This window comes from Pezoporus flaviventris, unplaced genomic scaffold (assembly GCF_033815535.1).
Source record: "Pezoporus flaviventris isolate CSIRO_AGI_PZ_B2104156 unplaced genomic scaffold, CSIRO_AGI_Pfla_v1 ptg000097l, whole genome shotgun sequence".
Classification (NCBI taxonomy): Eukaryota; Metazoa; Chordata; class Aves; order Psittaciformes; family Psittacidae; genus Pezoporus; species Pezoporus flaviventris.
In genome coordinates this window covers 2,366,623-2,385,467 of record NW_026892645.1, presented here as the reverse complement: position 1 = coordinate 2,385,467, position 18,845 = coordinate 2,366,623, and the positions used below count along the sequence as shown (strand labels likewise).

General features: G+C 42.3%; 1 protein-coding gene across 12 annotated transcripts in view; it reads left to right on the top strand.

The window, feature by feature from the left end:
- Window positions 1–1,882: 1,882 nt before the first annotated feature.
- The window catches only part of TTLL11 (tubulin tyrosine ligase like 11), a 62,306-nt gene continuing 45,343 nt past the window's right edge, over window positions 1,883–18,845 (top strand). For 10 of the 12 annotated variants that reach the window (XR_009747424.1, XR_009747423.1, XR_009747422.1 and 7 more), the window contains exons 1-6: window positions 1,883–2,224; window positions 8,653–8,749; window positions 10,691–10,824; window positions 16,213–16,788; window positions 17,394–17,489; window positions 18,024–18,142. Coding sequence is in view for 6 of the 12 variants with exons in the window: in XM_061476506.1 (XP_061332490.1) it covers window positions 1,898–2,224; window positions 8,653–8,749; window positions 10,691–10,824; window positions 16,213–16,788; window positions 17,394–17,489; window positions 18,024–18,142 (1,349 nt within the window). In the remaining 6 variants the exon portion in view is untranslated. Of the gene's footprint in view, window positions 2,225–8,652; window positions 8,750–10,687; window positions 10,825–16,192; window positions 16,789–17,393; window positions 17,490–18,023; window positions 18,143–18,845 lie in introns of those variants that run through there. The other 2 variants (XM_061476507.1, XM_061476508.1) reach the window with 2 other exon arrangements.

Sequence of the window (18,845 nt, the reverse complement as noted above, 5' to 3'; positions counted from 1 at the left end):
AGGGGCCTGGAGGTGAGGTAAGGGACAGTCAGAGTCAGGGCATCATTTTAAATCCACCACTCTGGTGGCAGACACCAGCATCCGGTGGTGGCTGGGAGACAACCAGGCTGTGCCCTCGGTGATGGATGCAGAAAAGGCAGCACCAGTGCAGCTCACCCTTGCCAAAGTCACTGGCTCCTCCGAGCTCCTGCTTGCATGGGGAAACGCTCCCAAGTTTTTAATGATGAACCATCTCAGCTATAAAAAAAACACTGCACATCATTTAATAGCAACCTGAGAGCAACCGAGAGCCAGCTATGTGACCTCAGCCTTCCTGGGCACTCCACTGTAATTCATCGGTCTTTTTGTTGCCTGGATGGGTGAGTGGAGGAAGATGGGTGATGCACTGAAAACTATGGGCGGTGTTAGGCTTGTGGGTGAAGCTCTGGTTTGCTGTTGAAATGAGACGGTATCTTGGCGATGAAATCTTCTTTATAAACTACTGGTGACTCGTGGAGAAGGATCCGTGTGCACAGAACCACAGATACCAGCACATCGTGTCTCATGGCTCGGCATGAGGAGAGATTGAGAAGTTAATCCCGATGTTCCTAAAGCTTCATGGAGCAGGGCAGATCTGTTCACATCTCCTCCTAGTCCCAGCAATTCCGCAGGAAGGAGCTTAGCCAGGACATGCCCTTTCCACTTTCACTTTTTGCTGCATTTATTTAACTTTTCCTTTCATTTAAACGCTTTCTTCTGTTGTCCTGTTGCGGTCCTGCTCCGGATCAGGAGCGCGGCTCCAGTGACAGCTCCTTCACACAGCATCCTCGTTATTCCTGCCCTTTCCCCCCTTCCCAAGCCTCTCTCCTCGGCGTTCCTCACAGCCAGGCTGCATTTCCCAGCGTCCAGCGCCACCGCCTGCCCGCGCTTCCTCAGTGCCACAAACCTGCTCCTGCCGCCCTCCAGGCGGCCGCGCTCCCCTGTTCTCCATTCCATCAGCTCTTCACTAGCGCCGAGGGCTCACGCTGCTGCTGGTAAGAAGCCTCATTCTGTTTTACACTGTAAAAACAGGTTTTGTGTTTTCCGGCTGGGCGTTTGCCTCACTTGGGCAATGTAAGAGCGTGTAAATCTGAAGTGATGCTAGCAGCTTGGTGTTCACCGGAGCTCTGCAATCAGTTCCATTACAAGTACACAAAGGCACTCTATTACAAATAGAGTAAACAAATGTACTCTATTACGAACAGAGTAATTGCACTCAGAGTGGAAGCACCTGCCTGCGGAGACGTTTCCAGCACACCCACAGGGTCTGGAGGCCCAGGGCCCTTCAGTCAACGTGCCTTACATGCCCCCTTGGAACGAGGAACCGAGTGCTGCGCTTCTCACCCTGGCGTGGGCTTCTCACTAAGAATAATTACAAGAAGACAGAGAAACTCGTCCAACCACGCGGTAGGCATTAGTCCACGGTGTTAAATTGGTCATTACGGGCCAAGTGTGAGGAAACTGGTGAGCTGAGCCAGCCCGAAGCCAAGAAGCAACGCTTTGGCTTGGAGTAACGGCTTCCACCTCACATGAACATCACCCTATCACACGATAAGGCATTGATTTAACTTCTGAACCAGCGGGCAGGGGTTTCGGTGCAAGGACGGGGGCTGCCAGAGCCGCACCGCCCGCCTCAGGCACCACCGCCATAGCGCGGTGCTTTCCCGCTTCCAAGATGGCGGCCGCGCTCCGTTCCGAAATGGCCTCCCCGGCAGAGCCCGGGGGCGCTGCCCGCACTCAAAATGGCGGAGGCGGCCGCAGCGGGCGGGGCGAGCGGGGTCAGAGGCCTCGCGGGATTGGCCCCTCTCGCGCCCTGTCCGCCGCGCCGCTCTCATGGCAACGGGCGGGGGCGGCGGCCCAGCGGAGGCAGCGGCGCGGGATGGAGCCGGCCCGGGAGGCGGAGGAGCCCCCCGGGTCCCCGGCGCTGCCCGCCGAGGAGCCGCAGGGAGGCCACCCCGCCGGGGCGCCGCCGGCAGATGGGCCCCTGCCCTCCGCTGCCTGCCGGGGGCGGTGCCGCCGCGGTGCCGGGCCGAAAGGCCCACCCGGGCGGGCGGTGCGGGGCAGGGGGCGGCGGGCCCCGGGCCGGCGCGGAGGGGAGGAGGGGGGCCGAGCCGCCCGGCGGCCCCGCGTCACGGTGGACAGCTCCAAGGCCAAGACCTCGCTGGAGGCGCTGAAGATCAGCCTGCGGCAGCTCCACTGGAGGGAGGTGAGCGCCCGACCGGCCCTCGGGGGCCTCCTGGGCCTCAGCCCGGGCCGCTGCCCCCTTCCCCGCCGACTCCTGCAGGGCCCACCGGGCCTGGCGGTGACCGCATCCCGCTGCTCTGCCGGCCCGCCATGGCCTCCTCTCCAGAGCAGGCTCTTACAGCGAGGGGTCATCCCTGTTGGTGTAACCTCCACCATGGGGTTATTTCTAATTAGATTTCAAATCTGGAGGCTGGTTTGATTAATGATCAAAGCTGCCATCGTCAGTTATGCAAGCCAGAATAGGGGTAATCGGATATTATGCTTCAAAGCTTAAACTGGTTGCTGGAAAGGGCAAAAAAAACCTACCGCTACGGAGAAATTGTACTGCTTATGTATATATATACATATATATATATGGAGAAAACATGCTGTTATGTTACTTTGCATCTTTCTGTACACCCTTCCCTCATAGTAAGGGTATGTGAAATAAGGCTTATGACAGTAGGCATCTGTTGGGTATTACCTGATACATCAGCTGTTTGATCTGGTGGCAAAGCCTCTGCGTCACAGGTTATCTAGAAGGCATGTCAAAGAGCATTGTGTATGAATGAATATTAAACCACTTAACAAAGCATACATAACAGGCTTTACACTTCTAAATCAGTGTGTGCAGAGAAAGTATAGCCTCCCCCCACCTCCCCCTGCAGCTTGAGTCATCTGTTTTCTCTGTTCTGTGTGAGGAGTTCAGTGCCTGCCTGTCTTTGCTGAACCAGAGTCATGGCAATATGGGAGCTGGCACAAAGATGATGTCTTGGAACTCTTTATTTAAATCCTGAAGAGATTTCTAATATATATATCTTATTATAGATGCTAACTTGTTCTTAAATTGTAATGATTTTCTTTCCCTAATGATTTTATAGAAATTTAAGGAGGATGGAGTGGCAGTAAATATTACCTGTGTTTATTTATAACATCCTAAATACTTAATACCACAAAGACATTTATGCTCATTGCCAGGAAGAGTAATGCTTCCTCATTCTCTGGCTGCATAAAATTTAATTTCAACATTTTTAGTATTTAAATCCAGTGGGAGAATGTCACAATCTCATTGCACAAATGCTCCAGTTCTCAACTCCTGCTCTTGCAGCAAAGTCATAAGGAAACTCCAGAGGCGTGAAATTAAAGCCTGTTACTCTCTTACTCCTCAGTGCCCCTGTGCAGTGTCTGTCAGCAGCCTTGCGCTGTGTTTTAGCTGGTGACATACAGAGCAAGGGGGACATCACACCTAATTTCTCTGTTCTTATGGTTAAGTTTTATTTTCAGAGCTCCTGGTGCCATTGCAGGGACTGTTGCTGAATTACTGATATAAGTTAGCCTCGCAGATTACACTGGTAATGAGCCATTCTTGCTGGTTAATTTTGCCTTGTTTATTTCCTGCGATTTTACTGTTGTGCATATCTGCCTGGCACTTGATATTCTGTTCTACAAATCATGTTTCACGTGCTCTTGTTCCTCTCTTGAATTTCTGCACTGTGTTAATCAACATCCTCCTTCCTGCTCTGCATACCCCAACAGCAATTGCTTTTGCCTTTACTTCATCTTTCTTTGCTTACTGCCTCCTTCAATATTCTTTCTCTTCCATTCATTAGTTCAGTCGATATTTTTCATTTAGTCTGTTGCTTCCTCTTCTGGCCCCTTTGAGTAAAGAAGAGACTTAATATGGAATTTTGTGATGCTTGACTTTACCATCTAGATGGCCCATAATTCATTCCCTGTGAACAAGTCGCTGTAATGTATTCAGCTTATAAATAGGTTGATAAGTGTGAATGTGATGTTACTTTTTATCAAGGAAATACTTTCTTGTACCTATGTGTGTGTGACAATGAGTTTTCTCTCTTTTTATTTCCTTCTCACCCCGCACCCTGAAGGGGAAAGAGTAGGGAAAGGGGACACGATATTAGCTGTGACTCTTCACTGGTACTGCTGACACTGTGGAAAATATGAAGGTGAAAGTCTTCTAGGATGGGAGCAAGACAAAGTGTTGACCTCAAGCTTGCAGACTTCAGTAGGTACAGGGAATCAGTAAGCAAGATATTGTCTAGATTTGAAGGGAAAAATACCATTAAGATGAGGAAAATCCAAGAAAACCTCTTTTCTTCAAGTTATATATAATTTTGAAAGCTTTCCCTTTCAAATGTTTAGAAAAACAGCACTAAAATATTTGTTTCATCGTCAGTGTTGCCACTGTCAGCTGTCAGCGATGACCAAAGAGCCTTGAAAATCGGTGCACTGTTACAGCAGGCCCAGCAGAGGGAACACAGATGTTGTTTCTTGTGGGATCCATACAAATAATGCAGAAAGAAATAGTCTTGGAACTAATAATGAAATGGGTGTATTTTAAATACTGATGTTGCAGGGGCTGGTATTCTACTCTCACCCCTTGTATAATACTTTGCAAGGTGATTGCACCTTGGACTTTGATTTAGTGATCCTTCTCCCTTGTCACTTCTTTTACACTTTTTTTCCCCATTGCTTTGTTTCTGTTCTTCTCTATGTTTGCTGCTGGATGTGCTGGCTTGAATATTTTGTTGGGCAGGAGATGCTATCACAGGCTTTTTAAAGTGGTCTCATTTTTGTTGATACCTTTGTCTAATGCATAGTATTACAGACTCATACAGCCTTTTGGTTTGCTTTGCTTTTTGTTTCAAGTTGTATGTTCTGAAATCTCCTCGCTGTAGTTACCCTCACTTGCCAGAAGAGCTTTGTTTCAGTAATAGCCTGTTACTGCAATATGCTCCCTGATAATGCATAGAAGTAAGTCATAATGCACTGTGTGATTACAGAATTGTCCACATGGTAGTAGTTCATTTTAGTAAACTGGCATATGGGAAATGCCATTAGAAGACAAAAAAAGAGGAAGAATACTCACAACATGGCTAATATTGATGAGCACAGTTTATTCTATTGCACTGGTAGATGGGGAAGAATGAAAGCATCCAACAGACCAATTTAACTATTGAAGTTCTGTTATTGGAAGCAAAAGACAGGAAAAAGCCTCCTTTTTTTCAGTTGTGGCAATTCTAAGTAAATTAAATTATCACCCATGATAGCCCTGTCTGGAGTAACACACAGGGGGGACCTTTTAAAAAGCATTGCAGGACTCTGATGTGTGTGCCAGTGAAGCAATTACTCCCCTCACTAGATTGGACTATCTGATTCAGTGTGTCACGTTCTTTAAATGAACATGATATGCCAAATGAAATAATGGGCACAAATTGAGCTTGCATCCTGAGTTTATTCATCACTTAATAAATTATTTCTTCACCTAGCTTTCAATTACCAGGGAAGTGGAAGAAGCAGATGTCTCGGGCATCAAATATCCCAGCATTAAGCGTTTCATTTGTCTCACTGTTCGGTAGCTGGATGGAGGCGTAGAAATAAGTTGAAATTTTACGCTGGGACAAGCTGACTAGAAGATGAGTCATTTAACTTGTCATTAAACATGATGGAACAGACTGATGTGACCCGTGAGACAATTTAAATGATTGGCTTCTAATCAAAAGGTAGGAATGACCTGTCAGACAAATTTGACCATGAAGGATTAGTAATTGTGTCAAAGTGATGGGAACAACTTTGGAAACAAAGCTCTTTGTGGCTCCTTGTTTGTTCCTCCAAATACACCCCGAATCTGAATAGAAAAAGATTTAAAATGAATTGTTCAAAGAGTTAGTGAATTGACTGCAACCTGAAAGTTGGTTGCAGTGATTGATCCTAGGGATGGACTCTGGTTTTCTGCACAGAGCAGTCATTCAGTGGCAAGGATGGCTCCAGTCACATTCCTGACCTCCATCCCTCTGTGGCTGTAAGCACCTTTGCTTTGGCATTGGTTAGTGCAGATCTGAGGCTATTCCAGCTGCCACAAGGTAGATGAGACGGAAGTTACTTCCATTGCCCACCTTTCCTTTTAGCTAGTCCCCTGCCCCAGGAGCTGGGAGGCAGCAGGAAGGGCTCTTCTAGCAAAATCAGATTAACTTCTATCTGCCTAGTGCTGCCAGAGGGACCCAAATAATTGAACTTCCTTGTTCATTTCCAAACACTATTCTTAAGTACAAGTTTAGTGCAGATGATAAAGAATCCTTTCCAGCTCATTCAGGAGTTGAATTTGATCTCCTTGTTGGATAAATCCAAATAATCTCGATTAGTCAGGAGCAGGGAAGTTGCTGTGCTATCTGAACCGCTGGTGCGGGTGTGCAGTGCTTCCATTTTCCAGTCCATAGCTGCTCGCTCTTCATCTGTTGTGAAATGATTTCTGTGTGGTGTTTATAAAGTGCTTTGATATCCTCCATAGATGAAAGGTGTTATATAAATGCAAATTCCATTCCTTTCATTTCAATTTCATTTAATAAATAAATAAATTGCTCAGGTTTTAGTGGGAAGGGCGCTTGGAGACCCAACGCTGCATCTGTATTCTGGCTATACCTGCAGAGAGAGGTTGAGGCCACTGATTGTCTTTTGGAGCCTAACAGAATTAATTTTCACTTGTAGAAAACCGGATTTTGCAGGCTGAATAATAATGAAATAAGTGAGGAATCCACTGGCTCTGTGAAATTTGGTATCTCATCCCTATAAGTGAGGAAACAGAGAAAGGATGCGTTGCTCAATTAGCATTTGAAATTAAATTTTTCAAGGCTATTTACTGAGGAAACTGAAATTTTAATTAAAATAGCAAATAAAATAATTCCCTCAAAAGCATTATGAGAGTCTTTTATTTTTCCCTGTCATATTGAAGGGAAAAAAAATATCCAGTGCTTAAAGAAATGTTTTAAAGGAAGAAAAATGACATTTGGAGTAAAGAATAAGATGCTTCTGCAAAATAGGATGGTTCTTTCTATAAGTAAATGGTACTGAAGTCGTTGGGTGATTGATGTGTAATACAAAAGTGTCTTAAAAATGCTGTGGTCAGAGATACAGCATGTTAATTTGAAAAGGATGCAGCCTAATAATAGAAGGGATTCCTGTGAGTGTATTCCATATGGTGTTAAAACTATCTACATGGAGTTGAAGATAAAATGGGTGGTGTTTTTGACTGATAAGTGGGTCTGTGTCTGAGAGAACAAGCATAAGAGTCCTTTTTTTACATAAAACTTTTTAACATGGTTTACAAATGCTTGGATTTTAACTTGGGTTTCTTTTTTTTTGCTCTGAACTGTTGATACTGCTAATTCATGGGGCTTTTTGTTCTTACTGCTGGTAGTCTTAATTTAAACCCACTTTACTAGTATTAGAAACTGTTGCTATTGGTAATTGGCAGGGCTGTTCCAGAGCTCTTCAGGCTGCTTTAAAATAGGTTGATCTTTGATAATAGGAAACTCTATAGTTTTCCAATTTATGGTGAGATCTTGTATGAATGGGAAAAGAAGCTGGAATTAATATTGCTGAAATAATTGCCTTTGTTCTCAGTAGTTGAAATATTTATGTTCAACAAACCATTAACTGAATTGCAAGCTTTTCTTTTAATTACAGCTGCTGGTACCAGAAAAGAATGTAGAAATGAATCCATATAACCAAATATATATAAATGAATAATACACTTATTTCACTTAAGTATCTTTGAATATCCATTTTGAATTTATTGGACACTACTAAATCAGCTTGCTCAGGAAGTGCTTTGCAGTGACAACTTAATAGTAAGTTACAGCAATCCTACTAACTCCATGTATTCCCTGAAATGAAGTACTAGGGAGCAGAAATGCTTCATGCTCGTGTGAGACTGGAAAGAGAGCACATGGAAATGTTATGTGGTTGAGGGTGACCATGGGAATGGGTGATCTCTGGGAAAGGGATGTGGGTGGCCAGCTTGCAGTGACAGAGCAATAAAGGCAAGTCATGGGGCTCTGGTGATCTTTAGAAGAGCAGGAGTTGATCTAGTAACTGCCAGTAATGACAGTTTCTCCAGGATCTCTCCTGTTTTTTTCCCTGGATGGTTGTTTATCACCCCTTAAACTGAGGAGGAAAAAACCCAACCCCAAACTCCATCAGAGTGTGTTTACTTCCCAGCTGTAGCACTCGCTCTCGCTGTGTCTTCATGTGCCGGAATTAAGTGCTGCTTAATGAAATTTTATTCCCTGTAATAGTATTTTAAATTACAAATGAGTCATGCCTTAATTGTGGTTGATAACAAGCTCGGAGTTTCTCCATACACATTATGCCTCTCAGTCATTTGTTTTTAGTTTCTGGAAACCTTTCCTGGCTTGTTAACATCTTGAACTTGAGAGTGTTGAACCCATCAAAATATTCTTAGTTTTGCAACCAAAATACAGAGTGTATTTTCGTCTGACAGTCAAAAGACTGTTCTTGAATGATTTCTGTTTAATACGAGCATTTAGAAAAGTAAGGAATGAATGGATATTGCCAGATTGCTTCAAAACTTGTCTTCTGTCTCTTTTCCAGTATCCTTTTGGCAGACGCTTGCCGTGTGATATCTATTGGCATGGGGTATCATTTCATGACAATAATATATTCTCAGGTCAAGTCAACAAGTTTCCAGGTACCTTGCTTCTGTTTCTTGTTTAAACAAATGCTTTAAAAATATGATTATTTTAACCATTTCTGTGCTTTGCTGTTTTTTAATGTGAACTATCTGCCTAAGCAGCTGATAGTATTTTCAGCATATTACTGGTTTTTGGTAGGTGATTTCTGCTTAGGGGGTAGGACTATCAGGATGGGTGTCTAACAATTTTTTATAGAATCATAGAATCGTTAGGGTTGGAAAGGACATCTAATTCCACCCCCCCTGCCATGGACAGGGACACCTTACACTAAACCATATCACCCAAGCCTCGTCCAACCTGGTCTTGAGCACTGCCAGGGATGGAGCATTCACAACCTTCCTGGGCAACCCATTCCAGTGCCTCACCACCCTAACAGGAAAGAATTTCCTTCTTATATCCAACCTAAACTTTCCCTGTTTCAGTTTTAACCCGTTACCCCTTGTCCTATCACTACAGTCTCTAATGAAGAGTCCCTCTCCAGCATCCCTATAGGCCCCCTTCAGACACTGGAAGCTGCTCTGAGGTCTCCATGCAGCCTTCTCTTCTGCAGGCTGAACAGCCCCAACTTCCTCAGCTTGTCTTCATGCGGGAGGTGCTCCAGCCCCTGATCATCCTCGTGGCCCTTCTTTGGACTTGTTCCAACAGTTCCATGTCCTTTTTATGTTGAGGACACCAGAACTGCACACAATACTCCAGGTGAGGTCTCACAAGAGCAGAATAGAGGGGCAGGATCACCTCCTTTGACCTGCTGGTCACGCTCCTTTTGATGCAGCCCAGGATACGGTTGGCTTTCTGGGCTGCAAGTGCACACTGCCACTTATCTAAGATTTGTTTTGGAGAGAAAGTGTTTTTGATGAAAAGAATACTTCATATGTATGAATTCAGGAAAAATAAGTATTGGGCTATAATTTAAGTGAAGTCTGTGATTATTGTCAGTTCTGTAGCATTGATAACTGTGTCTTTGGGTTTGGTTTTGATTCAAAGTGTGAAGAATCTGTTCTGTTTCTTCCTCTGGCCTATCTTAGGGAGAAGCTCAAAGCGAAGTTCCTCAAATGGATTTTTTAATATTGAAGAGTTCATGGTAGCCCTCATTTGATGATTACTCTTCAACTTTTTTAAGCTCTTTTATTTATTTTTCCCTCTTGTTTAATCCCTGTTGAGATGTCTCTAAGTAAGAGCTAAGAGCTTAGGTACTGACTTATCTAAGCCCTTTACTTTAGATTTATTGCTGCTTTTTGTATGCTGTGAGAATAAGAGCCCTCAGATACAGAAATTGATGCTTTTATTTATCCTGACTTTCTCCTGTCTGTGAGAAGTTCACACTCAAGTAGTGGACAGTGTAGTTTTCTGGTGGTTTAAATCTGTGTTAGATGAATGTCACCCTCTGTGTATTCCGGCTTCTACCTGGTAAGCAAATGCCCTGCACAGCTGTCAAACCCAGTCCTTCAGAACTAGACCTAATTCCCAGGAACGTTTCAAAGCTGCAGGAAAGCAGCAAAGTTGGGCTCCTCACAATGTTCTGTTCTTTCTGACATAGTTATTTAAATGAATGCGAAGTACACACAGAGTGGTTGGTTATATTTAAATGACATCTTTTGCCTGTTTCTGGAATGATAGCAGGCTAGGGCCATTATTTGGATTATGGCAAAGATAGTTACTGTTTGACTAAAGCTTTCCCTCTTTTATTGTGTGCTGTATTTTTGTTAATTGATTTTTTTTTCTAATGTGATAGAGTAATCCCTATAATATGAAATACTGCAGGGGAATGATCCAAATATTTTGTCAGCTTTTACCTTTTAAAAGCTTTTCAGCTTTATTAAAGCAATGACTAGAGTGCCTTACCAGTAGCATGAGTAATAGTATAACAATTTACTTTGAGGATGAGACTTCAGTGCAGGTTTTCCATGGCTTTTAGACACTGTGTGTTCTTTTCCCAGGTATGACAGAGATGGTACGAAAAGTTACCCTGAGTCGGGCAGTGAGAACAATGCAGGATCTATTTCCTCTTGAATATAACTTCTATCCTCGATCCTGGATTCTGCCAGAAGAACTTCCCCTCTTTGTGGATGAGGTAGATTGCTTTTCCTCTCAAAATAGTATGACTTGTTGGGTATTGTCACCATGGCATTCTTTACTTTTCCATACCTACCAGGTTGTTTAAAATCCCACTTGGGTGCTGGGGATGACATCTTCAGTGTGAGATCAGACATAGTTTGGATGAACTGCTTTTGTTTGTTACATTCTGGAATAAACTTCAAAACAATTACACACCTCTGCAATGTCAGAAGAGATCTCTGAATAGTAAATATGGTAGAACCAGAAGCCCTTTCCCTGCATTTTCTACTGAGTTTAAAAGGGCTGAGGAAGCTGCAATGCAGCGTGTGGGGTGTGGTACTTCACCAGGTTCATTGTCCCTGAAATCTTTTTAGTCCATCAGGCCTGTTATATCCAAATCCTTCAAAGGAGCATTTTGTTCCGTGCTATGTTAAATACACTCCCACCTTCCTGAAAAATTGTTTGACTCTCTCACCAGACTGTAGTTGTGTTGTTTAAATATTCAGAATGTAATAAAATGCCATTCTTTTTCATCTGTTTTGAGAAGAATTGGTGCTGGGTCTTGGTGTTTGGTTGTTGTAGCTATCTTTAAAAATATCATATGCATTCTTTTTTAACCCTTTCTGACCCACCCAGTGCATTCTTCTATTCCACAGTACGCTCTGCTTGGAAAAGTGAGAGAAAAAGGTATGGACCTTAATAGACTTCTAAAATGTGTGTTACTTTTTAGCTAATTACCATATCCACAATCCAATTAAATCCATGAACATCCTTTAATACATACTCTTCAAGTGTGCTGGGTCACTGCGATGGCGCTGCCACTAATAGTAAAAAGCAATGAAATCCCAACAGTACTTCAGCCTTATTGCTTTAGAGGCAGGACCAGTTTGTAAAAGGAGGGTAAATTATCCAATCAATTTAGCAGTGACAGGTAAATAAGTGCAAATGACTTGGAAGTAAACTTTCAGAATGGTGCACTAGGGGTTCTGGTGATAGTTCTCCTGGGAATCATCCTGGTCTTGGTTGCGAGGCGCTGATGAACTGAGCATTGGTAGCAGCGTGGTCTGTACCTCAGGTTCCACGCACAGACCTGCACTCTGTCAGCAGGTGGCACTGCAAATAAATACTTTTCTCTGGTTGAACGGTTGGTGGAGAGAAAAATGATTCGTTTTTTGTTCCAAGAATAACAGATGTCCAGTAACACACTCCTAGGAGTTTCCTTTGCATATGTTCTTCCATCTGTGTTTGAGAAAAGCATAGTTCTTGTTATCAAACATATTTTATATTGTAAGAGTTTATGTTCTACTTAACGCAAGTTTGTAATGTAACCCCTCCAAAACAAGAAAAACTACAAACCAGAACATTCCAAATCACTGTGAACCATAAATGGTTCAGAACACTTTTCACTTGTTCCCTGAGCTATCAGTAGGAGCTCTCCAGTCTGTTGTGTTGTTTACTTGTTCATACGTAGGTTTGTTTGCTTTACAACCAAGGGACCTTAATGCTGCGGAAAACATCAGCTCTTGGAGACTGAATTTTCAGCTTATTCACAAACGAGTACAATACAGCATTGGCAGTGCCTGCATGTTAGACATAGCCCCATAGGAACTGGCATACACTTGATTCTGTGAATGTCGTGTATGTGTTTCCCTGAGCACAAGATGATTTAGGCATCTCTGGTACTTCTGGAAGTAAAGCTGTATTGTCATGGGCTGCAGCTACTGTGTATATATTCTAGATGTGTCATGCTCAAGCTAGTGTTGCTGTACCTTCACTACTACTAGTATTCATGTCCTTTGGGGCACAGTTAATTACTGAAAATAAAATCTCTGTCAGTGTAGGTGTAGCTTAGACACGAGAAGATGGTTTGGTGCTGTCTGTGGTATAGGATTTTGTCCCAAAGGGCTGGGCTGAGACATGAACACCTGGAGGCTTTGCCTATAAAAAAAATGACAACTGAAAGATTAAACTCTTGAGACCTTAAATTTCACTGCCTCCTCCTGAAGCACTGTAACATTTCAAGACAACTTCTCTCTCAAACATTCTTACTGTGTCTCACTTCTGTAAACAGGATCATGAACTATTAGCATACGTTTATATCAGAAACTGATCAAATGCTGTTGGCTTTTCCCACTTTCCTGTAAATCCAGGTGGGAAATGTTATGGCTAATCTAATATTAATCTTCTGTGCCTTAAAAGCCAGTAGTTGTTGAGAAGGCTGTACTTTTGAGCTTGTGGATGACCTTCATTTGGGAAATACCAACAAAATGGTAGTTCCCTTAGTATCATTTGGTGATAGGTGTTTTTCATTATTCAGCTACTTTTTACCTTCTAAACCATTTTACACTAGCATTTCACCATAACAGAAGGTGAATTACAAATAAGCAAATTGGTCAGGTGCTATGGTAACCACCCCTTCACTACCAGAGATGAATCTGTTGGAATCTGTGTGTAAAGACTTATTTCTAATAGGAAATTCCAATTTCTGAAAAGCAGCTAGCTTGGGATTCAAACCAGGGCCTTTACTGCTCTCATACTGCCTTCTTTGTGTTGTCTGTGAGGATGATGAATAGGCCTAATATGATTAATTTTTAATAAGAATCTAATTTGGACAGGCTAATTTCCAGCACAGCATATTTTTGGTGGTTTAATCAGGTTTTCAGCTTTTGGATACCTCTTAGGCATTGATATGAATATTCTAGTCTTTTTGCTGTCAAATCTTATTGCCCATTGTATGCATGCTTTTCAGAACACTGTGTGCGTTCAGCCTGTTTCCTCACCAAAGGCAAACCTGCAAATGGATCAGATTTTCATGCCCTCAGACATCATACTCCCCTCTTGCTGTTGACTGTAAACTGTTAATGTGCTTTTAAAGATAATTTCCTTCTGTGAAGCTCAGTACACAGAAATACCTCATTTTGTATGAACTAATTTTCTTATATGACTGAATTCTCTGTATCTGGAGAAACTTCCTCATAATGAGACCTTGCAAGAATATAGTTGAGGGGATTGTGGAGAATTTGAAGATGACTGTCAGAAATTTCCTTGAAGATGAAGAAACCATCTGCTTTCTTCAAGAGAGTCAATCTGCTCAAACCCAAACTGACTCTGGGTTACTGTTATCCATTTCCCCAGTGTTCTGTGTTCATCTGCCATGTGTAAGGTTTGGACTTAACCTGGGCTAGAAAATGATGGAGAAAGTTACTTCCTTTCCAGCTAAGTGGAAAGAGTTAAGTATGAGATCTATGAGACCAGGGATTGTTAAGCCGCAGTGCTTCAAAAGCAGGTTGCTGTTGCATCTGTAACAATAGTTCCCAGAAAGCTTTATCTCTTTTGAAAAGGTGCTGCTGTAGCAGAGCAGAAGTAGCCTGAGGCGTGAACAGCAGACATGAGAATGGGAGGCAGATTGCCCTGGCTGGTTTCATAGATGTTCTTTATTACTTTCTGCCCTTGTAGACCATGATTGGCACTTCATGCATACAACTAGAGTCGTAGCAGGGTATGTTTAGTCATGGAGGTTTAAGATTAAGCAAGTATCTTTCTGAGATGCTGACTAACAACCAGAGAAACTCCTCGAGTATGCGGAGAAATGTCACGTCAAGGCAATGCTGTTCTGCAGTGGTAAAAAGACTAGGGCATAAATTCTGCTATCCTTCTTTGCACATCTAGGTCTGCTAATCTACTCGGACCTGTTTATCCACATGCAGTTTATGTAGCCTGACCTCCACTGTGGCGTTTGATCCCTCAAAGTGACCTGTTGTGAAGAAGGTTCTTTCACTGAGTTAGTGTGACACTTGGCCATGGCAAAAATCCTAGTCTAAATAATTGATCTTGAATTTCTGCTGTAGTTAATAGGAAGGCTTTTAGCAGGGTGATTCTCAATGAAATAAGTAACTGGATAGGATGGAGCCAGAAGTCCTTCAGGCCTTGAGAATGTTGTGGCTGGGGGAGCTCTCGTGTGGGTCTGCAGCCTGATGTAGTGCAGCAGAAGGTGCTGTCTGAAAATCCCCATGATCTCACTGGTGCTCAGCTTTCTCCTGTTTGCTGATTTCTTCTCTTTCATTCTGTGGGGCCAGGGCTGATAGTGGCAATTGATTGGTTTTTTTCTTTGTGAGCTTGTATCCTCAGGCTTCTTAAAGTCAATCTCAGTTGTTGCTGGCAAGCCTCAGGCTTGTGTAAAACCAGATCACCGCTGCCGTTCAGCAGTGTCTGGCTGAATAGAGAGAATAGCAGCTGCAGGTCTGGTGCTGTAAAACATGTGAATGCAAGAAAAGAGTGATCTCTACTGTGACATCCCTCCATTTTGAAAAGAACAGATTTTAAGTGCTTTATTCTTCCAAATCCCATGAGTAGCTGATAAACGTATTAGCCTGTGTCCTGCGTTTTCTGTAGCTGCATTCTTTGTTAGGGCTCCCTTTCAGTGCTGTAGGGCAGTTAGGTTCTGACAAACGCGAGATACTTCCCCATCACTCTTACCATAATTTCTGTCAGTGAACCATTTAAACCTTTTCCCTCATATGTCCCAAGAATCTAGGGCACAGTGTGGAAAAAAACCTTGAGATATGGATATAATGGCTTATACTGTACTCATGGATATCACAAAGCACCAAGAGAATTGGATAGATGAATATTGAGGTCCACGCTGCTGTAAACAACACAGAAATAGGTCACAGAGTCCTCCAGCGACGTTCTTACAAAATATTAAAGTTGACTTTAACAAACAGAGCTCTTTCATGGCAAGGCACTACAAACAATGGAAAGAAACTGATCCTGAAAGCTACTGGTTTGCTGACCTTTTTCTTCCTCTTTTTTTTCCTCTTTCCTCCTTTTTCATGCTGTTTCTGTGTCTTGGTGACCTTTATACCCATGCTCACAGAGTGTTAGTAGGTGTCAAAATTTCACATCTCCTATTGCCTTTCTAGTGGGGGCATCTCCCATCACCCGTATGTAGTAAGTTCAATTGGTAATGTATTTCTTCTGGGAAAAAAACATTTCTGGAATGATTCTGTTAATTTAACTTGTTAGCAGTGATGAGTATTTGACAGAACTCTGTAAGAGTTCTGTGAACTGGATGCATTTCTCTGTGCAAGAGATATACAGCATTTCAGTGTGTAAATTGGTATGTAACATTAAAAAGAAGTTCCTGGTGTAGTTTATACAATGGCTTGTTAAATAAAGTGACCTTTTAGCTGTACTACTAATTCCCTGCTCATGATTTTTGGTTTGTCTCTGTGCTTGTCAGTGCTGTTTATTGTCTGCCTTTTTTTCCACAGTGTTTACTGCTGTAGTCATGTGATTGTGTTATTTTTGTTTATTTCTGTTTATAACTGCAATTTGTTGGTTTTCATCAGCCCTTTTCCCCTTCCTCAGTTAATGTCTTTCAGTGTAATCCTTTTCCTTCCAGGTTCGTATGATGAAAGACAGCGATCCATCCTGGAAGCCCACTTTTATTGTGAAACCTGATGGAGGGTGCCAGGGAGATGGAATCTACCTCATTAAAGACCCAAGTGATATCAGGCAGACAGGGAGCATCCAGAGCCGGCCAGCTGTGGTCCAGGAGTACATCTGCAAACCACTGCTCATTGACAAACTGAAGTTTGATATTCGTCTTTATGTCTTATTGAAATCTTTAGAACCCTTAGAGATTTACATAGCCAAAGATGGACTTTCTAGATTCTGTACAGAGCCCTACCAAGAACCCACACTAAAAAATTTGCACCAGGTTTTTATGCATTTAACCAACTACTCGCTAAATATCCATAGCGGGAATTTCATCCATTCTGACAATGTGAACACTGGCAGCAAGAGGACTTTTTCCAGCATTCTATGCAGGCTGTCTTCCAGAGGAGCTGATGTCAAAAAGCTGTGGTCAGATATAATTTCACTGGTGATTAAAACAATTATTGCACTGACACCAGAACTGAAAGTTTACTATCAGTCTGACATACCAGCAGGAAAGCCCGGGCCAACTTGCTTCCAGGTAGGTTGGAATTTCTGCCAGGAATGCCGCTGTTTCTATGCATGGATTATTTTTCTGGATGTTTAATTGTTTTTCTAAAAGCTTTCTCTAGTTATGCTGATCACTGGTTGGGTGTGCTGCATACACTGAGTAGCACTGCATGAGCTCAGAGCTTAGGTTTTCCTCACCCCCAGGTTTTACCTTACGAATCCCTATCTCCTGACCTGTGTTACTATTAGGCATAAACATATATGGAGAATTTTCAATGGATATCAGTCTTTGATAGCAGTATTCACTTGTCTCCATCTTTTAGATGTTGTAACTATGAAGCTTTGGAGCTTCCTAATGCTGCTAAGATGATTGCAGTTTTAAGACCCACTTGTCACAGGTGCTAAGATTCCATGTTGACTGATGCAGTATTCTGAGATGGGAGTAGCATGAAAGTAGCCATTAATATTGAAGGCAAGTGGCTTCAGGAATTGTTCAGTGATTTGTCATGTTTCTTAGTTATTTCTCTTTGCCCCTCAAGTGTTTCTTCCTCCTGTTCATTGACATATGGATGACCATTGCATTCTCTAGAAAAGGACTGAGTAGAACTGAAGTAACACATTGCTTGTTATGTACAGATTTTAGGGTTTGACATTCTCCTGATGAAAAACTTGAAGCCGATGTTACTTGAAGTAAATGCAAACCCCAGCATGAGAATAGAACATGAGCAAGAGGTAAGAGCTCTCAAAATGACAGTGATATTGGAATGAAACTGTTTAGATTTGGTTTGCTGGCCTTTTTTCCTTGTTTGAAAGATGAAAGCTGTCTACTAATATGAAACTGCCAAGGTTCTCTGTAATTTTCTGCTTTGAAATCATTGCTAATCTTATGCACTAGAAATACGACTTATTGGAATTGTGAAAGCTCTCCATCATCTTTGTCATGAATACATTTATTCATCATCCCCTGCAGTTGGCTTAATTGTGTTTAGGGGATTGCTAATCATTTTTTCATGTTTATATACGCAATATAAAGGTAACAGTGGCAGTAGTCTGTTTCTTAATACTTCAATTTGCTAGAGAAAATTGCCAAAAAATGTTATAATATCATACTGAAAATACGAAGGTATTTGTGTATCCTGTAAGAAGTATTTTGTTGTCAATCACTGTGTATTTAAAACATACATGACAAGCATGAAGTTTGAGGAAATGTGGAATAAATAATCTTCAGGTCTGTGCCGAGTAATTGCATCCCTTTGTAATTGAAAGCTTTCTCCTGGAGTCTTTGAAAACGTCCCAAGCCCTGTTGATGAAGAAGTGAAAGTAGCTGTTATCAGAGACACTCTTCGTCTGGTGGACCCTCAGAATAAAAAGAGAAAAGATATCCAGTAAGTGTGTTGACTTTGAGTTATTTTGTATCAGTACCTTGTAGTAGTTCTAAAAGTTAACTGTTTTCACACAGTTATGTCAGTTTATCCAGGATGATGAGTTCCCACTGTGTGTGTGACTCCTTCTGCATCCACAGTGGTAACTCTTTCAGAAAAGCTTGTAGAATATGGATTTAGTGGCATGGTGCAAAAAGAGTATTTGGGTTTGTGGATCTGCCAAGGGAAAGTCAGGGAAAGAAAACAATTTATTGTACTCTGTGTTTAGTAGCAGCAAGTCCAACAAATGGGGGTCTCACAGGTTGGCTCTGATCACTTCATGTGCTGCTTTCTTAGAGCAGTGGTCTAAGTGTGCAGGGAGCCACGCAAGTACTCAAGGAATTGAAAATGTCCACAAACTGGTAGTAAATCAGGGTTTATCAGTTCCCTTAGAATATCTTACCTTTGCTTCAGAACTGGTGCAAACCATTTAGTAACTCAGATTTATTTACTTGTTCTTTTACTTGAGGCCTGTTTTTCATTCCGAAGTCATGAGATGTAAATTTTGTGTGTTAATTTGCTTGAAAGTCACCAATTACTCTGAATGAATTGCCCCACTGGAGCTGAAGAGTATAAATATTGTATTTAGAAATCGCTTGCTTGATCTGTGATAATAAATATAGTTAAATCTATGGTCTAGAAATGAGAGGAACTGCCTGGAGCAGCT